Below are 21,194 nucleotides of genomic sequence, written 5' to 3'. Positions count from 1 at the left end.
ATTTCAATGTACAAAATGGCCTTCAATGTGAGATCACATCTGCGCCCCACAGAAGGCACCCCACGAACACCCCATATATACATCTCAGCATGCATTCGAAACATCTCCCAAAATTGTCAGTGGGAGATGTTCCCAACACATGGTTGAGATATGCTGTGGGGCACCTTATGTGGGGCGCAGATGTTCCCAATACATGCTGAGATGTATAAGTGGGGTGTTTGTGGGGCACCTTCTATAGGGTGCAGATGCGATCTCTTCAATGTAATGTATCACATAGAGCACGCTTGTCACACAGTGAACAGTTTGCTGAAAAATGCTGCCATAGCCGCGGCCAATGATGGTGGGTTCGGAGCTGCTGCTGCGTCTTCGTCACTCGTCAGCCATTGATGCGTTGGAAACGGTGAAAGAAACTGGATGGCGTGGGTTCTACCATGCATTGTACCATCTGTTTCAAAGGAGTTCAAATCATTGTACCATTTGAACTCGTTTCAGTCGCAGGTCACTCGCATGCCTGAGGTTGAATTGCTCAATGATCGAAGAAAAGCAATGTGTCTTTGTGTTGTTTTGAGATGCCAAGAGTTTGATTAGTTAATATTATTTTTCTTCTCCTACAATTTTTATGGTGTATTTTGAAAAAGCGTTAAGTTGATGATAATGGAACCCACAGAGATTGAGAATGGTTGTGGGGCCCATGTGCGAAGTATAAGAGATGGTATTATAACACAAGTTTGTGACAATGTTGTATATATGTGAAGTAATAATATTATTGCCCCATCTAACTTACATGATTAGCACTAACATGAAGTTAAATATTAATTTTTGTGTGTAAGATTGTTTGGTTGATCTATTACAAGCATTTACATTTTCTATGAGTGTAAATTTTGCTTTAATTCATTTTATCATAAAGATCTGAATCTTAAGGTTTACAGTGCAACTTCAAAATGTATTATTTTGTCTATAAGCTTAGTTTCTTAACTTTATTTAATGATTTGAAATAAGATAATAATTATAAAAAAAATGTGTCAAATTCTATTATCATTTCATAAAATATCATTCTATATTTTTGCATATTTTGCAAATTTTCCACATGTTTGTTATATTTGGACAACATATTTTCCACTGATACCAACATTTTAAACCTTGCTTGAATTTGAGCTCAAGTATGGTAGGAACAATATTTTGCTTCACCATGTCTGTAATTTTTACAATATTTTCAAGATGTTTGTCATATTTGGACAACAGATTTTCCACTGATACCAACATTTTAAACCTTGCTTGAATTCTCTTTTTGATGGAAAAACCTTGCTTGAATTCGAGTTCAAGTATGGTAGGAATAATATTTTGCTTCAAATTTCCAAGTGGCTATGGGTGAATTGGTTGGCATAAAAGGATGGATTTGATGGTAGGAAAGTAAATGAGATCCTGATTGTAGAGAGAGAGAAACTAATATTTATATAAGAACTCAAGCTTATTTCATCCTTCACTCTGTTATTCCTGAGGTCATGATGTTGAAATTAGTATTTACTATTTACTAAGAACGTAAAGGTGATTGTATAGGATTTCTAACTTTTACAAACATTAATGTAATTCTCAGTTACAAAGAATACAGTAGAAATTTATTCAATTATTTTCTATCTAGGTCATGCTTTCTTGATCATTCATTTCTCAAGAATGAATTCCTGGATTTCAATTCCTGTATGCCGGGCCCCACCCTGTACTCTCAACATAACTTTATCTCCAACTTTGAGTGAGGTAACAGGAATTGCTGTCTTTGTTGGTTCGCTTCCTGTAGGGGGAACAAGGAAGACGCGCATCAAATCTGTAAGAGGTAAAGGCATGCAATTCTGTATAAAGTGGTCTTTAATAATTAGAATATACCTTGGAATGGACATACTAAGCCAACTGTTTCTGCATTCTGTAAAAGGATGCTGTAGACAGTTTGACCATCTGAATCATTCTGCAATAGTCCAAGTATCCTAAAGAAGTTTGTTATCGGCATCAACAACTCATCAATAATTGAAAATAGAAACAAGCACAGAAGAATTGTGCTGCATTCTGTCGATGCTCAGCACTATGTATTACTGCACCACCACCACCACCACCATCATCATCATCATCATCGTGGCCTTGTCCCGACAATTTTTGTGTTTTTTAACTTCTATGGCATTAAGAGGTTAGGCAATCATGGATTGTTTTCCACTTTTCCAATCACATATAATTGGAATAGTCTGAGAAGATGGTGGCTTTCTTTAACTAATAATTGATATCTTCCATGCCTAGTCAATTGAGTTTAGTTCTTTGTTAGTATGGATACAAATATTACTTTTTTCTAATTAATAAAGGCTACAACAGAAATTATTAAGATAATCGAAAATCTGATGCAGATAAACATGGAAAAAGATAGAACATACACTAATGGTGTACACAGACATAATGCTTGAAAGGATTGATACAGCATTAGTGATCAAACACTAGAGATAATTTTTTCTCAAAAGATCTTGTGACCATGTAGATAAAAACTCATGGATTCATTCCTAATTCAATATTCCATGACAGAAATCAATATGAGAGCCCATATATGCTCCAAACTTTTGGCACTTTAATGCATTCATATTTGACCAATATGGCCATAGTTCAAAAATATGCAGAATTGCAAACCTTTGCCTCCAAAAGAATGAGAGGCCTTGTCTCTATCTTTACACGCCCAACAATTGCTGTTCTTTGAAGGCCACTCTGATCAACCACAATAACCTCTTTACCTGTCTGCAACTCTGAAAGATAGCAAGTCTTTCCTCCTGGAATGGCAATGTAAGCATGTATTGGACCCTGTGAAAGTTCATTAGTATGCCCAGGTGAGGCATCCAAACTAAGGTTGGGCTTGGACAAGGCAAATAAATGAAAGACAGAACAATGTGATGGAAGTAAAACTGTTAGATTTTCTCCTATAGTTGCAGAAGGAACTGGGTAAAATTATAGTGAATCAGCTGAGATGGACTGAAATGTTACTAGGATTTGTTCTAAAAACTGATGAAACTGTACCAAGTGAAATCAGGTAATTCTAAGTTTTACAATGAAAGTGGCAGTCCAGATTGTTGGAGTCACTTTAATACTCACTGCATTTACTCGGAAAGGCCTGGTAGCAATATAATTTGATTCCAAGCATTCTGAGTGAACAAGGAAAAGCCCCCTAGCGAATGACCCAACCTATAAGACATTTTTTGTAATGAGAATCAGAATATGCACATGACAGCTCAAATAAATATATGGTTAGGAGTTCGGACCACAAGAGAACTAAGAAGAAGAGGGACCAGACCAGAAGTCCTTCGCCAGGCCTCATGAGGCTACAAAGATCCACACATACACGATCACCCATTCCAGCTGCTTGAATTCGTGTTATGGTGACCTTGGTCAAGTTCAACAAATTCCTTACTTCATTTCTTCTGTCAAAATAGGCCTGATAATATTAAGCACAATGAGAACTAATCCTTGACTGCAGTTCAAAGCCCAATTCGACAAAAGAAATTACCTTTAGTTCAAGAACAGATCCAAAATCCTCAACTTTTAAAACAACTCCACCCAAACCATGTTCCAGAGCCTAAAAACATAACAAGATACAAATTCACAGGGTACATCTTAAAATTATGGTGACAAGTTAAAAGGATTAAACCATTAGATGAAAATTATGTTGGCATTCTTTTACTGGTAGAGATCCTAGGATATGTTGAAGTTACCTCAAGGAAAGTTTGTGCTTCAGAGGGAGTTTTTGAGATTGCAAAGACCGTTTTCTGACTGCCTTGGAATGCTGCAACAATATTCTCTGCAGGTATGACCTGAAATGCATAACCAATGGCTGAACAACAAGCTATTATAAAGAACGAAGGAGAAAACAAAGATACAACTGAAAATCCCATATCAACAACTTTTTGAACTTTAACAGTGCTGCCAGTTCTGTAAATCTCTAACTGGAATAATCTAATTGCAGACTTTAGGCTCAGTTTGGGAAGAGTACAAATACAAATATGTACTGTGCAAATACAAGGTATAGAAATACCAATTACAAGGTTTTGCACTGTGCATATTTGTATTTGCACTCTTTCCAAACTGAGCCTTAGGAACAATACTATGAATGGTACCATCCTAATGGTCACAGGATGTTCATCTGGTTTAGTAGAGTGAACAGAATTGGTCAATGGCCAGGTTTTGGATTTAGTACCAGCCTTGCCATCTTGGTAACCTTGGTAGAAGAGAAATTGACAATATTTTGATAATAAAGGTATCTCTCGCTATTATGGTTATTGATTTCAAAATATCAAGTGTAATGATGACTATGAGCAACTACAGCATATGAGCATATCAGCTGTATATTGTGCATAAGGTAAATAACAGTTGAAAATTGTCACCAAATGGATGAAGTACAACTGTTGGTTCATAAGACATGATGCATTGATGCTGATGGTGCTTCACATGGAAATCCTAGAAATTGTGCTATCATGGAATCTACCCATGATAATAAATATGGTATAGCGACCATTATCTGGCCAGGATTCATGGCAATGATAGACAGGGCTCAATTTTGTAAGTCTAGGTAGATATACAAATCCAATTTAGATAGGCATTCCATTGTTCTAATGGAGTCAAAGAACAATAGAATTATAGAAAGGACCACAATTGGAAACTCATACAACGGTGAGATGAGTTACTGTATCATATAATGAAGAATTGCATGGAAGTGCAACACACATACAGGAGGAACAATTTGGTTGCTGACAGTTAAGCAAATTTTGGTTGTGAGATCCAGGAATTCAGGTTATATAGTTGCTTGAAGCTATCAAAAGTCATATACTCATAGACAAAGTAAATCCAAGCAAGATTGCATATAATTTGAGGACTTAAGAGAGTTATTATGTTAAAGGATGGGAATTGTGGGGTATGATCTTAATGTACTAAAATAATTCCTGTGATCCCCCCTTGTATTCAGGTTTTTTCTCAGGGAAGGGCCTTTACTTCCAAACTTAACCATGTGAATCTTTAAGTAAAGATATTAATGCGGAGTAGAACCCAGATGACAAGAAAAGCAAGATAAAGTTAGTCCAGTTGAATGAGTTTAACTGATTCTACAATAAATCAATTGAAAGACATAAATCTAAAGTATATTACATTGAGCTTACCTGCCAGTCTGGCAAATGTACAACTATGTTCTCTGTCAGTTCATCTGCTGGTTGAAGCTCTTGTAGTTGTTGAGGTGAAGAAACCTCAGAAAGTGTGGCAACTCTTCTATTCTCACCATCCAAAAGCATGCCATTTTCAATGAATAGAGGATATATTAATGCTATTGCTGCATACTCACAAAATCATGAGTCAGAAACGTGAGTATGATGGATGAAAACAGAACCATATCTACAAACGCATCAACTCATCATTTATTCCACAACATTGACCACTACTTGGATGTAACATATCACAAAACCAGACCAAGCAAACAGATCCACCACCCATACAGCGTACATCTGTACGACAAATACAATAAGTTTACCATTTCTTTTAACATCCAAGTACTAAGGTCAAATGCCCCAATTAGTCTAATATTGATCAACAATAAATACAAGAGGTGATGCCCTTTTTGAATAGAATAAAGAGCAAGAGTAGGCAGCACAAAGAAGGATATATACATGATAACTGATCTTTTTTTTTCTTTTTCTAGCAAAAATTTAGTCTTTAAACGCTGTACACTGTAACCACATCTAACGAATGAGTGAGGGAATCAACATAACAGACATCTTAGGGGCTTTGCTAACTATGAAGCAATAGAATGCCCATCTAATGACAAAAAGACATCAAAAACACAGATGCGAGGCCAAAAACAAAATGAGAGAAAAATAATAATAATAATAATGGGAAAACGTAATAACAATAACACAGATAGAAGATCCCGTAAAATCTTACACGACCACTCGTCGGCGAGTGCTCTATCGGAAGATGAGAAAATGAAGGTATTCCAGCCTCTCTCGACTGCAGTTGTCATAACTTGCTTGCTTTCGGTCCATATCCAGACCTGCTTGGATTGCTGATAAGTCTGGGGAGTTGGAGAAGTAGACATTGTAATACTGGATTCTATATGCAACTTTACCCCTTTACGACTGCCATTCATAAAAATGGCGGAGAAGACCCATTTACACTTATCTCCTACAGATATTACAAAATAGGAAAATAATTATTTGATTCATGAATAGAAATGGGTTTATGATTAGAATTTAGAAGAAGTAAGATAAGAAAAAAAAAAAGAGGAAGAACCAGCGTTTGACCTCCTAGTTAGTTGGGAACTTGGGGAAGAACCTGATTTGGTAGTAAACGGCGGGAATGGGTTGAGGATTCCGAGCAAGGAATTGGAAGAAAACAGGGCCATGTCTCGGTATCGACTATCGACGACCTGGACTGGGTTCTCTTCTCAGTTTCTCACTCAAGGCAAGGGAATGTTAACATGTGATTTGTGAATTGCCACAGGCTCAGGCTGTTTGTCCATGAGAACTTGGTAGCCGTTAATCTGGGATGTGTTTAGCAACTGAAAGGGAAGAGGGACTTCCAGATCCGTTTAGGAAGGGCAGTGTTGGCTTTCGACTTCGTTCGTGGAGTGCTAGGCATCACAAAAAGGAGGAAGATTGCGAGGAGATGAATTGGGCACTTAATTATTTGGGTAAAAGTAAAACACAAAAAACTACTCTGAAGTTTCTGACAATATTAAAACCTCTCCTATATAGTTTTACCTTAACAAAAAAACTCCCCTGAATTTTTAAAGAAATCAACAAAAATCCCCCTTAAGTGAATGACCGGACAGAAAACGTTAGACGATGCATCAATTTTCTCCAAATTTCCATTTTACCCTTTCGGAAATTAGTTTGCATATGTTTTTACTAAAATACCCCCATCGACCTGTTATCCTCTTTTCTTATCCAATTCCATTGTCTGAAGAGAGGGAACGCAACTCTTTCAATCTTTCATCCAAACTCCATCAAAAGCACCTTTTGATCTTTCATCTCGATCTCGATAGCAATTATCAAGGCATTCTGCTCTAACTCGCTCCTTAGGACAAGCACTGTGTTCTCTTGTAATTCCTGTTTTGTGCCCTGTGCAGAGATGCATAAACGGCTGGTGCATGCATAATGAACTCTAGCGAGGGATTTGTTCTGCTTTGCATTGGAGATTAGTTAGAGCGTGCCATCGGCATCAGTGCAGCAGTAGGGTGGTAGTTGGGAGGAATGAGACTATTTCAATGGTTGTGGGGGAGTTGGGTCTCCAGCTTGTCCAACTCAGAATAGAGATTGAAGGGGGTTCTTCCAGCCTTTTGTCTTGTTGCTTTTTAATGGTTTTGGGAAAGATTCTTGGACCTAATGGTTATCAGGCTTGTGGCAAACACATGGGCTGGTTTCTGATTTTAGGGTGGATTAATGCTGAATGAATCAATATGTTGATTTCTCAATCAGCTATAAATTTGTCACTCAGTTTGCAGTCAATCTGTGAACAATTTAACCATGAATAAGAGGAAAGGAACATAATATCTTATTCCCAACAGGTTATTCATGAGCCAAACAAACATTACGATTTATGAAATTGTATAGAATTAAATCATTTCAGGTTGGTAGTGAATTCAACACCGTCCTCTCTAGGAGATTGTGTATTAGCGAAATATGGGTGGGAAAGGAGGTGGTGACAGTGGTAGCGATGGAGGGAAAGGAGGTGGTGGTAGTGATGGCGGTGGAGGGAAAAGAGGTGGTGGCGGAGGTAAGGGTGGTAGAGGGAAAGGAGGCAGAGGTGGTGGAAGCAATGGTCGCAGATCAGGGACTGGTTCGAGTAGCTAAGGCATGTCTAATGGCAGTGGTGGCGATGGAGGGAAAGGAGGCGGAGGTGGTGGCAGTAGTGGTCGTAGATGGAGGCTCCTAGTGGTGGAGGGGCTCTTATTTCTAGGGTTGTTTTTTAGAGTAATCCAAAGGATACTTCGATCAACTCGATGCCAAGGGAAAGTAGTACTAAGGAATAAATCATCTTTCTCTGCTTGAAGCTTGTTGTTTCTTTTCTATTTATGATTGTGGTGACTGGTGGCCGGGTTTGTTTTTGCTGGGTAGGATTTATGTAATGTTTTGACATCTGATATATCTTCCCAACTATAGTATATCTATCTAAACTTTTCAATAAAAAAATAATAATGTTCAAATGAGTATGAACGAGTTCAACTGAGGCTCCCTCTCTCTCATCAGGCTAAAAATAGTTTGACCACTAGTCAGTGCTTATTCGTTAGGGGAAACGAGGGAATTTTGTAAATATATATTTTTTCATCTGAATCATTAAAGGAAGGAAGGCTTTTGCTAAAATGAAAATATAAGAGAGGTTTTTATGATTGTCAAAAACTTTAGGGGAGGTTTTTGTATTTTATTCTAATTATTTCGAGATTGGCTTCTGTTAGGGCAAGCCCATACCCATACCATTCTAACTATCTTTTGCAACCTTGCATTGGGAATATCTTCCTATGAAATAAAACACATAAGCACAGAGATATTCTCAATGCAAAGTTGTAAATGCTGCTCGAACAGGCTTTGCCCTGACCGAACATAGCAGGCCTAGGCCCATGCCCTATAAAGCTCGAAAGCATGGCCCAGACTGATGTAGGACTTCGCTTGCAAACTCGGCTTTATCCAGTGCAAGGTCCGTTCGAACATCTTTTATGGCCTTGCATTGGAAATATCTCCCATGAAATAAAGTACATTGGTATGGGATATTCCTAACGCAAGTTGTGAAGGCTATTTGAACGAGCCTTACACTGACTGAAGCCGAATTCTTCGCCTGGGTTAGTATCTCTAGCTCAGAGTGTAAGACAGGCTGGTCTTGGGCAAGCCCTTTATTTATAGGTGTTAACCCCAGCCTATATGAATATGATAGTCCCTCTGTGGCTATGTTACATTCTCCAATCCGAGTTCACATCTCCACCCCACAAACATTGCATAATACATTCCCGTCATGTGTTGGGAACATCTCCAGATCATGATATCATTGATTCTGGTATTATCATCAGGAGATGTTCCAATAGACGGCAGGGAAGTGCTATGGGACGTTGTGGGGCGATGTATAACATTCATCCGTTCTCAGTTCTCACTGGGTATGTGTTATCAAAAATATTAAAAAGTTTTCATGATAAGTTAGAATTAACCATATAGGGGGGATTCAAGACCAATAGTTGGGAGTAGCTAGATTTTGGCTAGAAGGGAGTAGCTAGATTTTGCCCAGAAGAAAAGGAGTAGCTAGATGGGATTGTTCATTCCTTTGTTATCACCGACCGTTACATCTATGATTTATTTTTAGGGTAGATTTTAACTTCGTATTAAGGAAATTGGAGTACAACCTTTCTCTAACCTCTAACCTCTAACCTGAGGTAAAAAAAAATAAAGGTTAAAACAAACCTGGAGTGTAGAAAGGAGTGATTATCGCTCGCGCTTACTTCTTCTCGAGTCTTGACGTGAAAGAATGCATATAGAAAGAAATATTAGGGTTTGGGATAATGCTTGTTTCTATTACAGGGATTGGAAGATTAGGAAAGTGCATTTATTTTTACTTTTTACATAATTAAAATAATGGGAAAATTGTAGATTATTAACTTGTATTTTGGGCTTAGTTTCACTTTAGTTCTTAATTTTCAAGACATGTCAATTCAGTACTTATCATTAAGTAGCCATTAAGTGATATGTGAAAAGATGCAAATGTCATTTGGATGTCATCTAATTTTTTTTTATCTAAACAGTTAATTTCCTAAATAAAATAAAAAATTTAAAATGTACCAATATATTACCTAACTGATGGAAATCTTTGTGAATTATTTAAATAAAGAAAATTAGATGATACTCAAAGGGCATTTGTGTCCTTTCACATGTAACTTAACGGTTGATTAACCATATGTAATAAATTGACATGTTTTGGAACTTTAGGTACGGATTGGCACGCTTTAAAGTTTGGGGACTAAAGTGAGACTAAGCCCAAAGTACAAGTTACTAATCTGCAATTTTCTAACAGAAATCTAGGGTTTTTTATATTTGGAATAGAAAAAAAGAGAGATGAGTTTTGAAGTCCGTTCGGAGTTAGGATAAGGTTGGTCCAAGGCCCATATCATTTAGGAAACCATTTTATTTTGTAGAGAGGAGGTCAAGTTCATCATATTAACATCTAATTAAAAGTCTAACCTTGCAAACTTGTACTAGCGGAGAAGCCCTTGCCTTGTAGGGGCAAAATAGAAAAATGTCATTTGGAGATACAATAATAAATTAATTTTGTATGTTAAATAAAATAACTATAACTATATTGCTACAAATAATAAATAACTATAGTAGGCCCCAATCTGGTTTAGGGTCGTCAACGATTAAGGTCTAAGTAGAACTAGTCTTGAACAAATTATTTAATTAGGATAAAATCATAGGCCTTATTATATTGAAAACAATAGTTATTTATTCAAATAGTAACTTAAATTTTAAATTTTGATAACATAACCTTAATAAAAATGATAAAAAATACTATATTAATTTTATATTAATAAGTCAAACCCTTTTAACTAATATTATCTAATTTGTTATCTATTAAATTCACTATTTCAAACATAAAAAATGATAAAAATTACATGAAAGTTAAAAAATTATATGTTTCAAAAAATAATCAATTCTGGATTGGAATAAGTTCTAGATAGGTAAGAATAAAAACCAACCCAATTATTAATCGAGACAAAATCATGGAACTAGAACTATTATAATTATCTTTAGTCAATTTAGCTCCACTAGGTAAACCCAACCCATTGGTTCAACACTAGTTTTTTAAATAAATTATTATTTATATAATAATTTATTAAATTGAATAAAATAAATAAAAGTTTATTGGGATGAGACTAGTATAAGCTATCTCAAACTGGACCCGACCGGTTGACAACTCATATTGGGCTCAAGGGGAAAGAATAATTTGTTAGGATTAACGGCTCTAACAACCTTTGTACTATTCAAAAAAGGCAATTTTGCACTCGAACTAAAGAAAATGTCAATTTAGACCCTAGATTTAAATAAAAGAAGGCCAACCGTAAGCAAATAATGCCTAGTATTAGTAACGACATTCACAATCCACTAAATAATGAATAAAATAATATGAAATACTGATATAGCACTTTTAACTCAAAAGTTAAAAAATTGCAAGTCGATCCCACTGAATAAAATAAAAGTAATATATAAGTGGGCCCCACTTTGAAATTATAAGTGGGTGCAACCTCTCTCTCCCCCTGATTTAAATAAAAGAAGGCCATAATGCCTAGTATTAGTAACAGCATTCACAATCCACTAAATAATGAATAAAATAATATGAAATACTGATATAGCACTTTTAACTCAAAAGTTAAAAAATTGCAAGTGGATCCCATTGAATAAAATAAAAATAATATAAGTGGGCCCCACTTTGAAATTATAAGTGGGTGTAACCTCTCTCTCCCCTTGTCTTTTCCCTCATTTCCACCCGCCTTGCTACTACAATTAGGGGTGCAAATGAATCGAATTCAAATCAAATCAAACAATATCTGAATTTGAATCCAATCAGAAAATTCGATATCCGACGGATATTGAAAATTAATATCCAAGTTCGAATCTGATTAAATAGTCGAATATTCAATTCGATTCGAATTTGATTAATTAATTATTTTAGATAATTAATAAATATATAAATAAATATTTTATTGATATAAAGTATATAAATATATAAATTATTTATATAACTCAATTATTATATTTAAAATATTTTATATATTATATATAAGAATTAAATAGTCGTTCGAATTCGAATATTTATCGAATCAAACTAAGTCGTATCTAAATTCGAATCCAATTAACTATTCGATAAGAATAAGATATCCGAATTCGACCGATTAAATATTTGAATTATCCGAATTCAATTCAATTATATTGAAAATTCAAAATCAAATTTTCAAATACCGTTAACACCCCTAACTGCAATTCTCAACAACTGCGAGTAACACTCCCCACCCCCACCCCCCACCCCCACTGTTTTGGCAACGAAATCACCTTTGGGAACAATGAGGTTTACTCTAACTTGCTACTAGAGTACGGTTCTGGAGGATCTCTATCCGAACATATAAAGAGATCGAATGGTGGGAATCCGTAGTGAAGCACTATGCCAAGTCAACTCTTAAGGGCTGTATACATTCGTTCCTATGGCTATGTCCACTACGATATGAGTCCGCGTTGATGGGGTGAATAGAAGGTAATGTTAACAGGATTTTGGTCGTCAACTGAAGGTGTTCGGTTGAACCGGACACAAAAAGGACAAAAAACCCAAGTTCGCCTATCCTCCTCATTTCGAACTCTCTCCCATTTTTTTATTCTCCTCCACCGAACTCTAGCCCAGCAGCATCCATTGGCATCCTCACTCTATATCAACATTTGTAAATGCAAAAGCCACCGGCGGCGAGAAGAATATCACTACTGACTTAAGCATCGGAGTGCCCACCCCGGATAAAACACATCAAGTATTCTATCTGTTCTCTTACAGCTCGGCCAACCAATCTCACCAGCCCGACGTCCAAACTGTTCTCTAGCATGAAGCTACCAGATGGAGCATCATCAAGACTTACCTATAATTTCAAGCGGAACCCACTTATATATTATTTTTAACATGTATTAATTATATATTAAATAGTTTTATTTTATTCAATAGGACCCACTTGTAATATTTCAGTTTTTTTGAGTTTAATTGTATCTCTTTAGAATTTCCAATTATTTAATTCATTATTTAACGGATTATGAATAGTGTTACTAACACTCGGCATTATCTGCTTATGGTTGTCCTTTTTTTTAAGTCTAGGGTCTAAATTGGCCTTTTCTTTAGTTCGGGGGCAAAATTGCCTTTTCTGAATAGTACAAGGGTTGTCATAGCCATTAACCCTAATTTGTTAGTAAATTATTTCTAAATAAATAAATAAGTGCTTATTAAATAATTTTCCATTAAAATCTCCTTTATTTTATTAAAGTAAATAATATATTTACTTTGATTAAATAAATAAATGTTTAGATAATAATAATAAAATAAATGAATGAATAAAAGTTGAGATAGAAAGTAGGAGAGAGAAAGAATTAAGCAAAGAAAAGAGGGACGATATAATCATAAATAATTATATATGACACTCCTATAATTTTCAAATGTCATAGAATCAATTAGATCGGGAGGTTTGTCCTACTCCTGTCAAAGGCAATTACATGGTGAGGTAAAGAGGATATAATTTATTTAATTGGGTTGGGTCTGAATCGGTTTGGCACTAGGTGAAACCGGTTCCAAACCGATAGTAATCGGGACCCTATATCATTACTAGGAACTGACGAATCAGTTTTGATTACTTGAACCAGAACCGGTCCTATCGGTTCGGGTCAACCGGGCTCGTCAGGTTAGACTCGACCCATTGACAGCCTTAACCATAGAGGCAATTATAGAGTTAAAGAGGAGAGTAAAGAGAAAGAATAGAGAGATAGAAAATACCTATCAAACCAACAGAACACCACAGAGTGTCAGCTTCTAAATGCTATCCGTACACCTTGAGTATGTACTTATAGAATTTTACATAAGTACGTAAAATTACTCTTATTTGTAATGATTTACACTAGAGAGAAACGTAGTGCTGTATTCTGTTGTAAACTTACAAAAAATTAAATGGAAGGAAGCTCAAAGAAAAGAAAAGATTTAAAGATGGTATATGGTCTCTGGTTTCTGGTGGGACGGTCCTCCGACTCCGACCACATCGTGCGGTAGCGCGGCATATATGGAGGAGAGGAGGAGTCTAATTAATTGGTACTGGGTTTTGTCGTTTTGAAAGTGTAGAGGATAAAATGCTTGTAGGTCTTCTTTGGGGTGATGATCTGGGAAGGGAAGTCGGGGTGATGGAGGGAGTCAGGGAAACCCTGAGTCTCCAGACAAAGTCCAGCATGAGGCTTGTACACCGCCCCATTTTTCCCCTTGATGTCCTTCAACTTGTCTGCCGTGTATAACTGCAACCCCGGTGCACTCGTCCGGAGCTCCATCACTCTACCTGACTTGCTATCGCTCAGGATTGCTGCCTTCTTCATGGTGCGGGGGCCACCTTCTGCGTCCACCACGTAATTGATGTCGTATCCATTTGGAAGTTGGTCAATCCTGCTTCCCACTGTTTGTGGCTCCCCGAAATCGTAGGGCGTGCCCTTAACTGGGGCTATTTCGCCGGTTGGGATGAGCTCAGAGTCGACGGGAGTGTATTGGGATGCGAAGATCTGAAGGGTCTCCGATAAGATGTCGCCGCTGTTGTGGCCACCAAGGTTCCAGTAGGTGTGCTGCGCCAGGTTCACCGGGGTGGCCTTGTTCAGCGCCTTGGCCTTCATCGTCACGCTAAGTTGGTTCTCTACGGTGATCATATAGTTTACGCTCACTATCACTTTACCTGGGAATCCTGTAATAATAATGTATGTAATTAATATTCATACTTGATAATATATTAGGGATTGATCATTAACAAAGAATAAAGAATGTTTGTATCATCTTCTCATCAATCTACACCAATCTTCACTGCTATCATTGGAGCTTTCCGCACTGTTATATTTTTTTTTTTTTTGACGATTTATATGAAGACGTGTGTTTCAGTGTTCACTGTTCAGGTCTACCACCTAAGATTAAGATGCTAAATACATAAGATCATCATCAGATGGACTTCTGGTTCTGAATCTGGCACCATCAAAGGATTTGGACGGAGATAGCGATAGCGTCTATCGCTTATTGGGTTAGGGTCAATCGTATCAGTTATGACACTCACATATTTTTCTGTCGAAAAGATCGGACAGTTGGTTGTAATGGAAAAACGAAAGACCTGGAAAACAAATATAGGATGTAACTAACGAGTGGGAGAGTAGAGAGTGCCAGTGGTGACCTTGTTCGCCATCGGCGCTTTGATAATGGAAGCGGACGTAAGGACAATGAGAAGCCGGACTATGCTTCTTAACCTGCCAAACCACATCGCTGAAACCCTTTTGCCCACCTATCAACAAAACTCCATTAATCAATCAATCAATCCAGAATCCAGATTTGACGATCTTTATTCTTTAAAGAAAGACAGAGAAGAGAGAGAGAGATGTATGTGTAAATGTTCTTCATGCGGCCATTACCGTGAAGCGTGTTCTTCCCATCATTTGCAACTAAATTGTAGGTGGTGTCATTCAAAGTAAACTGAGCCCCTTTAATTCTATTAGCCACCCGTCCTACTATGGCTCCAAAGTAGGATGTATCAGTCTGCAACCGGGAATTTGTGGGATTCAACCATCATCAATACTAAATTTAAATAAATAACTTAAACAAGAAGACATAAGATTAGCATCATCGTTGCTATATGGCTAATTCTTCGGTTACATTCTTTTTTTTAATCAATGCTGATTCGGTTATATTCTCAAATCTCAACAATGAATGAATGATATACTATCCAATTAATAGGAAAAACAATTAAAAAAGTGGACGTTTTTGTGTGCAAATACCCGTTTTTTATTTTACAAGAAAATTAAGGAACAAATTGAACAACGTCTTTGTATTCATCAAGTGGACGTTTTCCTCGATCATCCCTTGTTGAAAAGAATGAGGAAAATGCAAATCTCACCTTGTATTCATCAAGTGTATCATAACCAAGAACGATATCACCCAGATTCCCTGAAGAAGGAGGAAAAAAATATATTCAGGAAAACTGAGACATAATATATAAAATAGAGTAATAACAGAACCTGCCATTGGAAAGAGAGGAGGAGCGAACCTTGTTTGTCCGGGAGAACAATAGAGGTTATACGTGCACCCCAATTAGTGAGATTCACATAGAAATTACCCTTCTTGATCTGATATATCCCAACATTTGCCTCATTTGCAGAAGAAACGTGGAGCAAAGCAAAAGCCACGAAAATAAAACACAACAGCTGAGAGAGGTTGGCCATTTCTCAAGATGCAAAGAGAGAGATCAGACCTTTTTATTTCCAAGAAGAGAAGCGTCAACGTGGGACGTAAATAGTGGTGGAGAGAAGGGGAAGGGGGGATGAAATTGAATCCGTACGTTATGAGACGCTATTAAACGGAAAAGATGTCATTTTCTTTTTTTGGCTTTTATATATGTTTCCTTCATTGTGTGTGACGTTCATAGTAAACTTCTTAACAACATTAATTAGGAAACCTTTTCAAGGCCTAAAGGAATTGAGCCAACTGTCTAATTTCAATTAATAAACATGTTTTTACTTTTTAGACCCATGCGGAAGTGGGAGATCACATTTCCGCCCCACATCACATCTCTGCCGTGTATTTGGAATATCTCTCGTTGATGATATCATTGAAACTGGTATTATTATTGGAAAATGTTCTCAATACATGGTGGGTATGTGCTATGAGGCATCATGGGGCGACCGCTTGTGAGGCGGAGATGTGAACTCTGGAAGTGGAGTTCATATATTACAACATTTAAAGTATCGATACGATACACCCCGTATCGGGCGTATTATATCGCATCTTTTGAAAATGATACAGTCCGAAATGCACATTCCTCAATTTTTTTAATAATAAAAAACAGGTTATAAGCTTTCAAAAAAACCAAACTTTGAAAAAAAAATTAAATTTCGACCGTTTCTAAGTGCTGATATGATGCATTAATTCATGGGGGCTAATGGAGGGAAGAATTGTAAAAACCACCTATAATTCAATCCCGATCTCCTACCCACATTGTAGATTGGGAACATCTTCCCATGAATGGTAATATGTAAATAGGAAGATGTTCTCATCTACAGCTGTAATGTCCTGTGGGTAGGAGATCCGAGCTCCCTACAATTATTTTCAATGCCACCACCTACAATTTAGCTTCAATTGCTTTCTTAAGATATATATATATATATATATATATATATATATATATATATATATATATATCTAAACCACGTCGGTGTTAAAGGAATTAACAGAACCAATTTTATTAAAATAAGAAATTTAATTTAGTACAAAGATGGGGCAGCGATAAACACTCTTAGCCCTCCCCACCAAGAGAAAGATTAACAGTACAGCCCAAAATAAATAATTCCTTCCGCCATTTTCTCTTATCCTAGTAGTAAATGTTTCACATAAATTATTAAATTGTGTTTACAATTTATTTATTTATAGTAAGCTAATGAACAGTTGAACCTTCAATTTGGGTGATGTTTGGAATTGATGATCGATGATTTCTTGAAAATCACTACCATATCTAAACCACGTCGGTGTTAAAGGAATCAACATTGGAATTTTTGTTTGGTTGACCAATTTTGGTGATTTTTAGGAAATTGGCCAAAAACGATTATTGAAATCAGCCCTTTGTTTTGTTTTTTTTGGTAATTTCTAGTTGATTCTGATTTTTTATGATGACATGGCATCCAATAAGGCACTGAATAATAACCCTAATATAGAACTAATCGGTCCTTGAGAATCAGTACCAAATAGACTGAAAGCTGATTTCTCAAAAATCAGCTTAATGGCAGAAATGATAACAAAAAAATTTACCAATTTTTGAAAAAAAAAAACACTGATTTCAAAAATCACAAATTTTTGAAAAATCTACCGGTAAGGAAGAAACATCATCGATGCCAAACATCACCTTGATGTCATTGGTATATTCATGGGATTTCTAAGAGTTCCTTTAGCATACATTAATTTATATCCTGATCGATCATCAGCGTATCCATGTTATCCAAAATGCATCATGATTCATATCTTAAAATCCAATATTATTAGGGGCACAACTTAGGTTGTTTTGGATTTGGAATTTGTTAAATTTTCAATGGATCCAAACCCTAGTCCAAGCTCAATGCAGTTGAAAATTTTCAAATAAGGCACCCTGATTTGCAGACCTACATAATACTTTTGGGGAGAGAGGAGGAAAAGAGGGACTTTTAACAGAAGTTGTTGAAACAAATGAACGACTGTACATATGCAGGGTTAGAACAATTTTATTGGTATCAACAAAAAGAAGTGGAAAAAGAAGAAGAAGAAGAGAAAGAGGGAAAAACAGATGACAAAAAAGGTCAACAAGGATCGATAAAGAAAAAGATAGCTTTTAATCAGCTCCACTCCTGCGAATTTATTCCACACTCCGGTCGCCCTTTAATTTTATATAGCCCACTATTGTGTCTAGGTTCGACCTACATGGCTTATCCTCTTGATTTCATCTTTCTCTTCCACAAAAAAAAGGCCTAACACAGTCCCTCACCAAAGACAGATACCAAAGCTGGGTACTCCCTCGTTTTCAAACACCAAAGCCAAATTAGTGCACCATCACCATTAGTCGTCAGTTGTCCCCCCGGATGGAGTTCCCCAACCTCTTCAGTATACGTAAGACTGCTTCATTCCACTCCATGAACGTGCTGCTCCTACTGGTGTTTGGGGGAACTCTAGCCAGGTGACACACTGAATAGTTCTAGCTAGCTCTCATGTTCCATCAACTACTTCTTCAGTTTTGATACTTTTTTAGGGTCCCATCGTTCATGAGTTACGAAATAATATAATTAAAGAAGAAAAGGAGAAGATGAATTAGATTAGAGATCTGGATTTTCAAATAATGGGAGTAAATGCTTTAACAAGGACTCCTCCATCGATCAATCATGGGTAGAGAGAGAGAGAGTAAACAACTAAAATGGGGTTATTTCCATTGGTTTCACTCACTAATTCGTCAAGAACAGAAAAAAAAAAAGAAAAAGAAAAGGATCAAATTGCAAGTAAATTAAATTAGTTAATTGCAATTTGACTTTATACTCTTGTAATATCCAGAAACGTATCCATTATTTTTTACTTTATTCTTCTGCATCTTTTTCGATCATCAGACTGATCATTTGCCTATAGGTAGGGAAGGTTCAGACTTCAGAGGTGTTTGACAAGTGGTTTAGGAGAAGGCAAAAACAAAAAAAGATGATAGCAAAGCTTTTCAGCACCACCGTCATCCCACCCAGATTTATTCTCCACCGGCCTTTTTATCCAGCCTACGATTGCGTCTATGTTCATTGCGCTCAGCTTATCCTCTTTGATTTACTTGACGGTCTCTTACCAAAGGCCACCATAAGTCTAAGCTGGTGAGTTTCTATATAAATACCAAAGCTGGGTATTCGCTTCAATTCATCAAACAACCAAAGTTAAATTAAACAACAAAGGGCACATCAGGTGTCCCCTAGGGTTCCTCCAACCACTTCAGTGCGTGGGTGGGAGTTTTCTCTCCAACCACTTCAGTATATATCCCCCCCCCCCCCGTCCTCTCTACTGAAGTGTTTGGGGGAACTCCAGGTGCCACATGATATATATATATATTTATCGATCAACTGGTCACCAAGGTGCGACATCAAGTGTCCCCTAGGGTTCCTCCAACCACTTCAGTGGGGTTTCTCTCTCTAGCTTGTTTGGGTTGAATGTATCAATGCATCTAATTCCTCTCTACTGAAGTGTTTGGGGGAACTCCAGGTGCCACTGGATATATATATATATAGATTACCTCGTCTCCAAGGTGAGAACTTAACCTTGTTTATCTCTTCCTATTATTTTATTCTGGTTATCAAGTCATTAGATAGGATAGAACTTTGACAATTCTAAAGCGTGCATGTGTTGTCGGGTTCTCTCCCTTCCGAACGCGTTACTTGACCTATCAATGCATCCAAGGAAAAACTAGTCGAGGCTGTCTTTTGGCTTTATTTGTGCATACTCCATCCATTCAGCTGATTGTCCTTGTCTTTTTGGTTAAAAAAATATCTCCCGATAATTTATATTTTCGTTCAGGGAGATGTTCCCCGGTGCAGATCGGCCAGGATAATTTGAGTCTATCCAAAGTCTTGTAGATAAAAATTAAGTTTATCATGTTCATCATATAGATAGAGTTGAAGTTTATCACGTAAACTCACAAGAGTTTCTTCTACTCCATCGGTCCACAATGTCATGTACTACCTGTCTATTAAATTAGGTAGTAACAATTATTTGTTGTGGCGAGCCCAGTGGCACCACCATTTGATGGATTTGGTAGAAGTGAAGAAGCAATCACCACCAAAAGAGATCCTGAATCCAAACGGCGCCGGCACTATTACAAATCCAGAATTTGAAAAATGGTATAATATGGATCAACTAGTGTTGAGTTGGCTGATCTCTTCACTCACCGAAGGCATAATGGCACAGGTGGTTTGGTCTCTCTGCCTCACCAGAAGTCTGGGACACACTAGCACCCAGTTACACCACACACTCCAGATCGAAGGTTCTACAGCTAAGACGGCAACTCCAGACTCTCAAAAAGGGTTCGCTATTCATATCCACTTATGTGCAGCCTGCGAAGTCAATTGCAAACAGTCTCTCCACTATTTTGGTACCAGTATCAAATTTTGATATTGTTTTATTTATTTTAGCTGGCCTTGGTAATGAATATGAATCGGTAGTTGCTGCAATAACTAATAGACCTGATGCTGATAGTCATAGTGTACCAGATATTCTTGCTTCCCTTATCAACCATGAAGGTTGGCTTGAGGAGCAATCTCGTTGTTCAAATGATTCTTCTATTAATGTTAATTTTGCTGGAGCAAAGAACAAAAATTATCAACAGCAAGGGAAACCCCCTTAGCAGTATGCTCCCAAGTTTAATAATGGGCGTGGCAAGGGAAGAGGTCGAGGACCTACCATCAGAATAATTTCAATAATCAACAACAGTTCCCCAGACAGTTTTCCTATGGAGGTCGAGGGAACAAAAACTCTGATGTGACATGTCAGATATGCAATAAGAATGGCCACAGTGTGCTATATTGTCGCAAGGCCAGGTATGTTTTTGGCTTTCAAAATGATAATAATTCTTTCAGTGATCCAACTGCTTATCATGGAGTAGTGAATACTCCTCAATACAATGGGAATCAATCATACTAGTCATTTGATCCGACTTGGTATCCAGATTTCAATGCTACTGACCATATGACTCTAGAGATCGGCAACCTGCAAAATCGGTTAGAATATATGGGTCCAGATCAGGTTAAAGTTGGTAATGGACAAGGTCTATGAATTTCTCACACCGGGTCTTCCACTTTATTGTTCAATCAACATGCACTCACCTTAAATGATATTTGTCATGACCCAGATATCTGTAAAAACCTGCT

At 37.0% G+C, this 21,194-nt stretch overlaps 2 protein-coding genes across 5 annotated transcripts; both read right to left on the bottom strand.

The window, feature by feature from the left end:
* Positions 1-1,532: 1,532 nt before the first annotated feature.
* Positions 1,533-6,642, bottom strand: LOC104586762 (3-dehydroquinate synthase). 4 transcript variants are annotated; one of them, XM_010244100.3, is made up of 10 exons: positions 6,303-6,642; positions 5,944-6,183; positions 5,169-5,335; positions 3,732-3,830; positions 3,527-3,595; positions 3,314-3,454; positions 3,115-3,204; positions 2,659-2,826; positions 1,879-1,957; positions 1,533-1,786 (listed from the first exon to the last, which is right to left on the bottom strand). In XM_010244100.3, exons 2-10 carry the CDS (start codon positions 6,146-6,148, stop codon positions 1,659-1,661), a joined length of 1,146 nt encoding a protein of 381 aa, XP_010242402.1. In that variant the 5' UTR covers positions 6,149-6,183; positions 6,303-6,642; the 3' UTR covers positions 1,533-1,658. The 4 variants fall into 4 exon arrangements, 3 of the variants coding, with proteins under 3 accessions (XP_010242402.1, XP_010242401.1, XP_088742436.1); XM_010244099.3 differs by having other exon boundaries at positions 6,334-6,616; XR_016068514.1 differs by having other exon boundaries at positions 1,717-1,786; positions 1,879-1,976; positions 6,334-6,544.
* Positions 6,643-13,622: 6,980 nt separating this feature from the next.
* On the bottom strand, positions 13,623-16,042 carry LOC104586790 (uncharacterized). The gene is made up of 5 exons (XM_010244144.2): positions 15,836-16,042; positions 15,686-15,735; positions 15,204-15,327; positions 14,969-15,076; positions 13,623-14,494 (listed from the first exon to the last, which is right to left on the bottom strand). Exons 1-5 carry the CDS (start codon positions 16,008-16,010, stop codon positions 13,857-13,859), a joined length of 1,095 nt encoding a protein of 364 aa, XP_010242446.1. The 5' UTR covers positions 16,011-16,042; the 3' UTR covers positions 13,623-13,856.
* Positions 16,043-21,194: the final 5,152 nt, after the last annotated feature.

Source organism: Nelumbo nucifera, chromosome 4, assembly GCF_055504915.1.
Source record: "Nelumbo nucifera cultivar China Antique chromosome 4, China Antique-T2T, whole genome shotgun sequence".
NCBI classification, from domain to species: Eukaryota; Viridiplantae; Streptophyta; class Magnoliopsida; order Proteales; family Nelumbonaceae; genus Nelumbo; species Nelumbo nucifera.
Note: the sequence above shows the minus strand (reverse complement) of the source record. Positions and strands in the feature narration are given on the sequence as shown.

Bases quoted from the DNA above. Each gene is read 5' to 3' on its own strand.
- LOC104586790 (XM_010244144.2), bottom strand. From the start codon at position 16,010: ATGGCCAACCTCTCTCAGCTGTTGTGTTTTATTTTCGTGGCTTTTGCT. The intron at 15,736-15,835 runs GTTCGCTCCTCC...CTCCTTCTTCAG, and splicing joins TGTTCTCCCGGACAAACAAG to GGAATCTGGGTGATATCGTT. The intron at 15,077-15,203 runs GTAATGGCCGCA...TTTTGTTGATAG, and splicing joins TGGGAAGAACACGCTTCACG to GTGGGCAAAAGGGTTTCAGC.
- LOC104586762 (XM_010244099.3), bottom strand. From the start codon at position 6,403: ATGGCCCTGTTTTCTTCCAATTCCTTGCTCGGAATCCTCAACCCATTC. The intron at 5,336-5,943 runs GTAAGATTTTAC...GTGAGTATGCAG, and splicing joins ACTCGCCGACGAGTGGTCGT to CAATAGCATTAATATATCCT. The intron at 3,596-3,731 runs GTAACTTCAACA...TTATGTTTTTAG, and splicing joins AAGCACAAACTTTCCTTGAG to GCTCTGGAACATGGTTTGGG.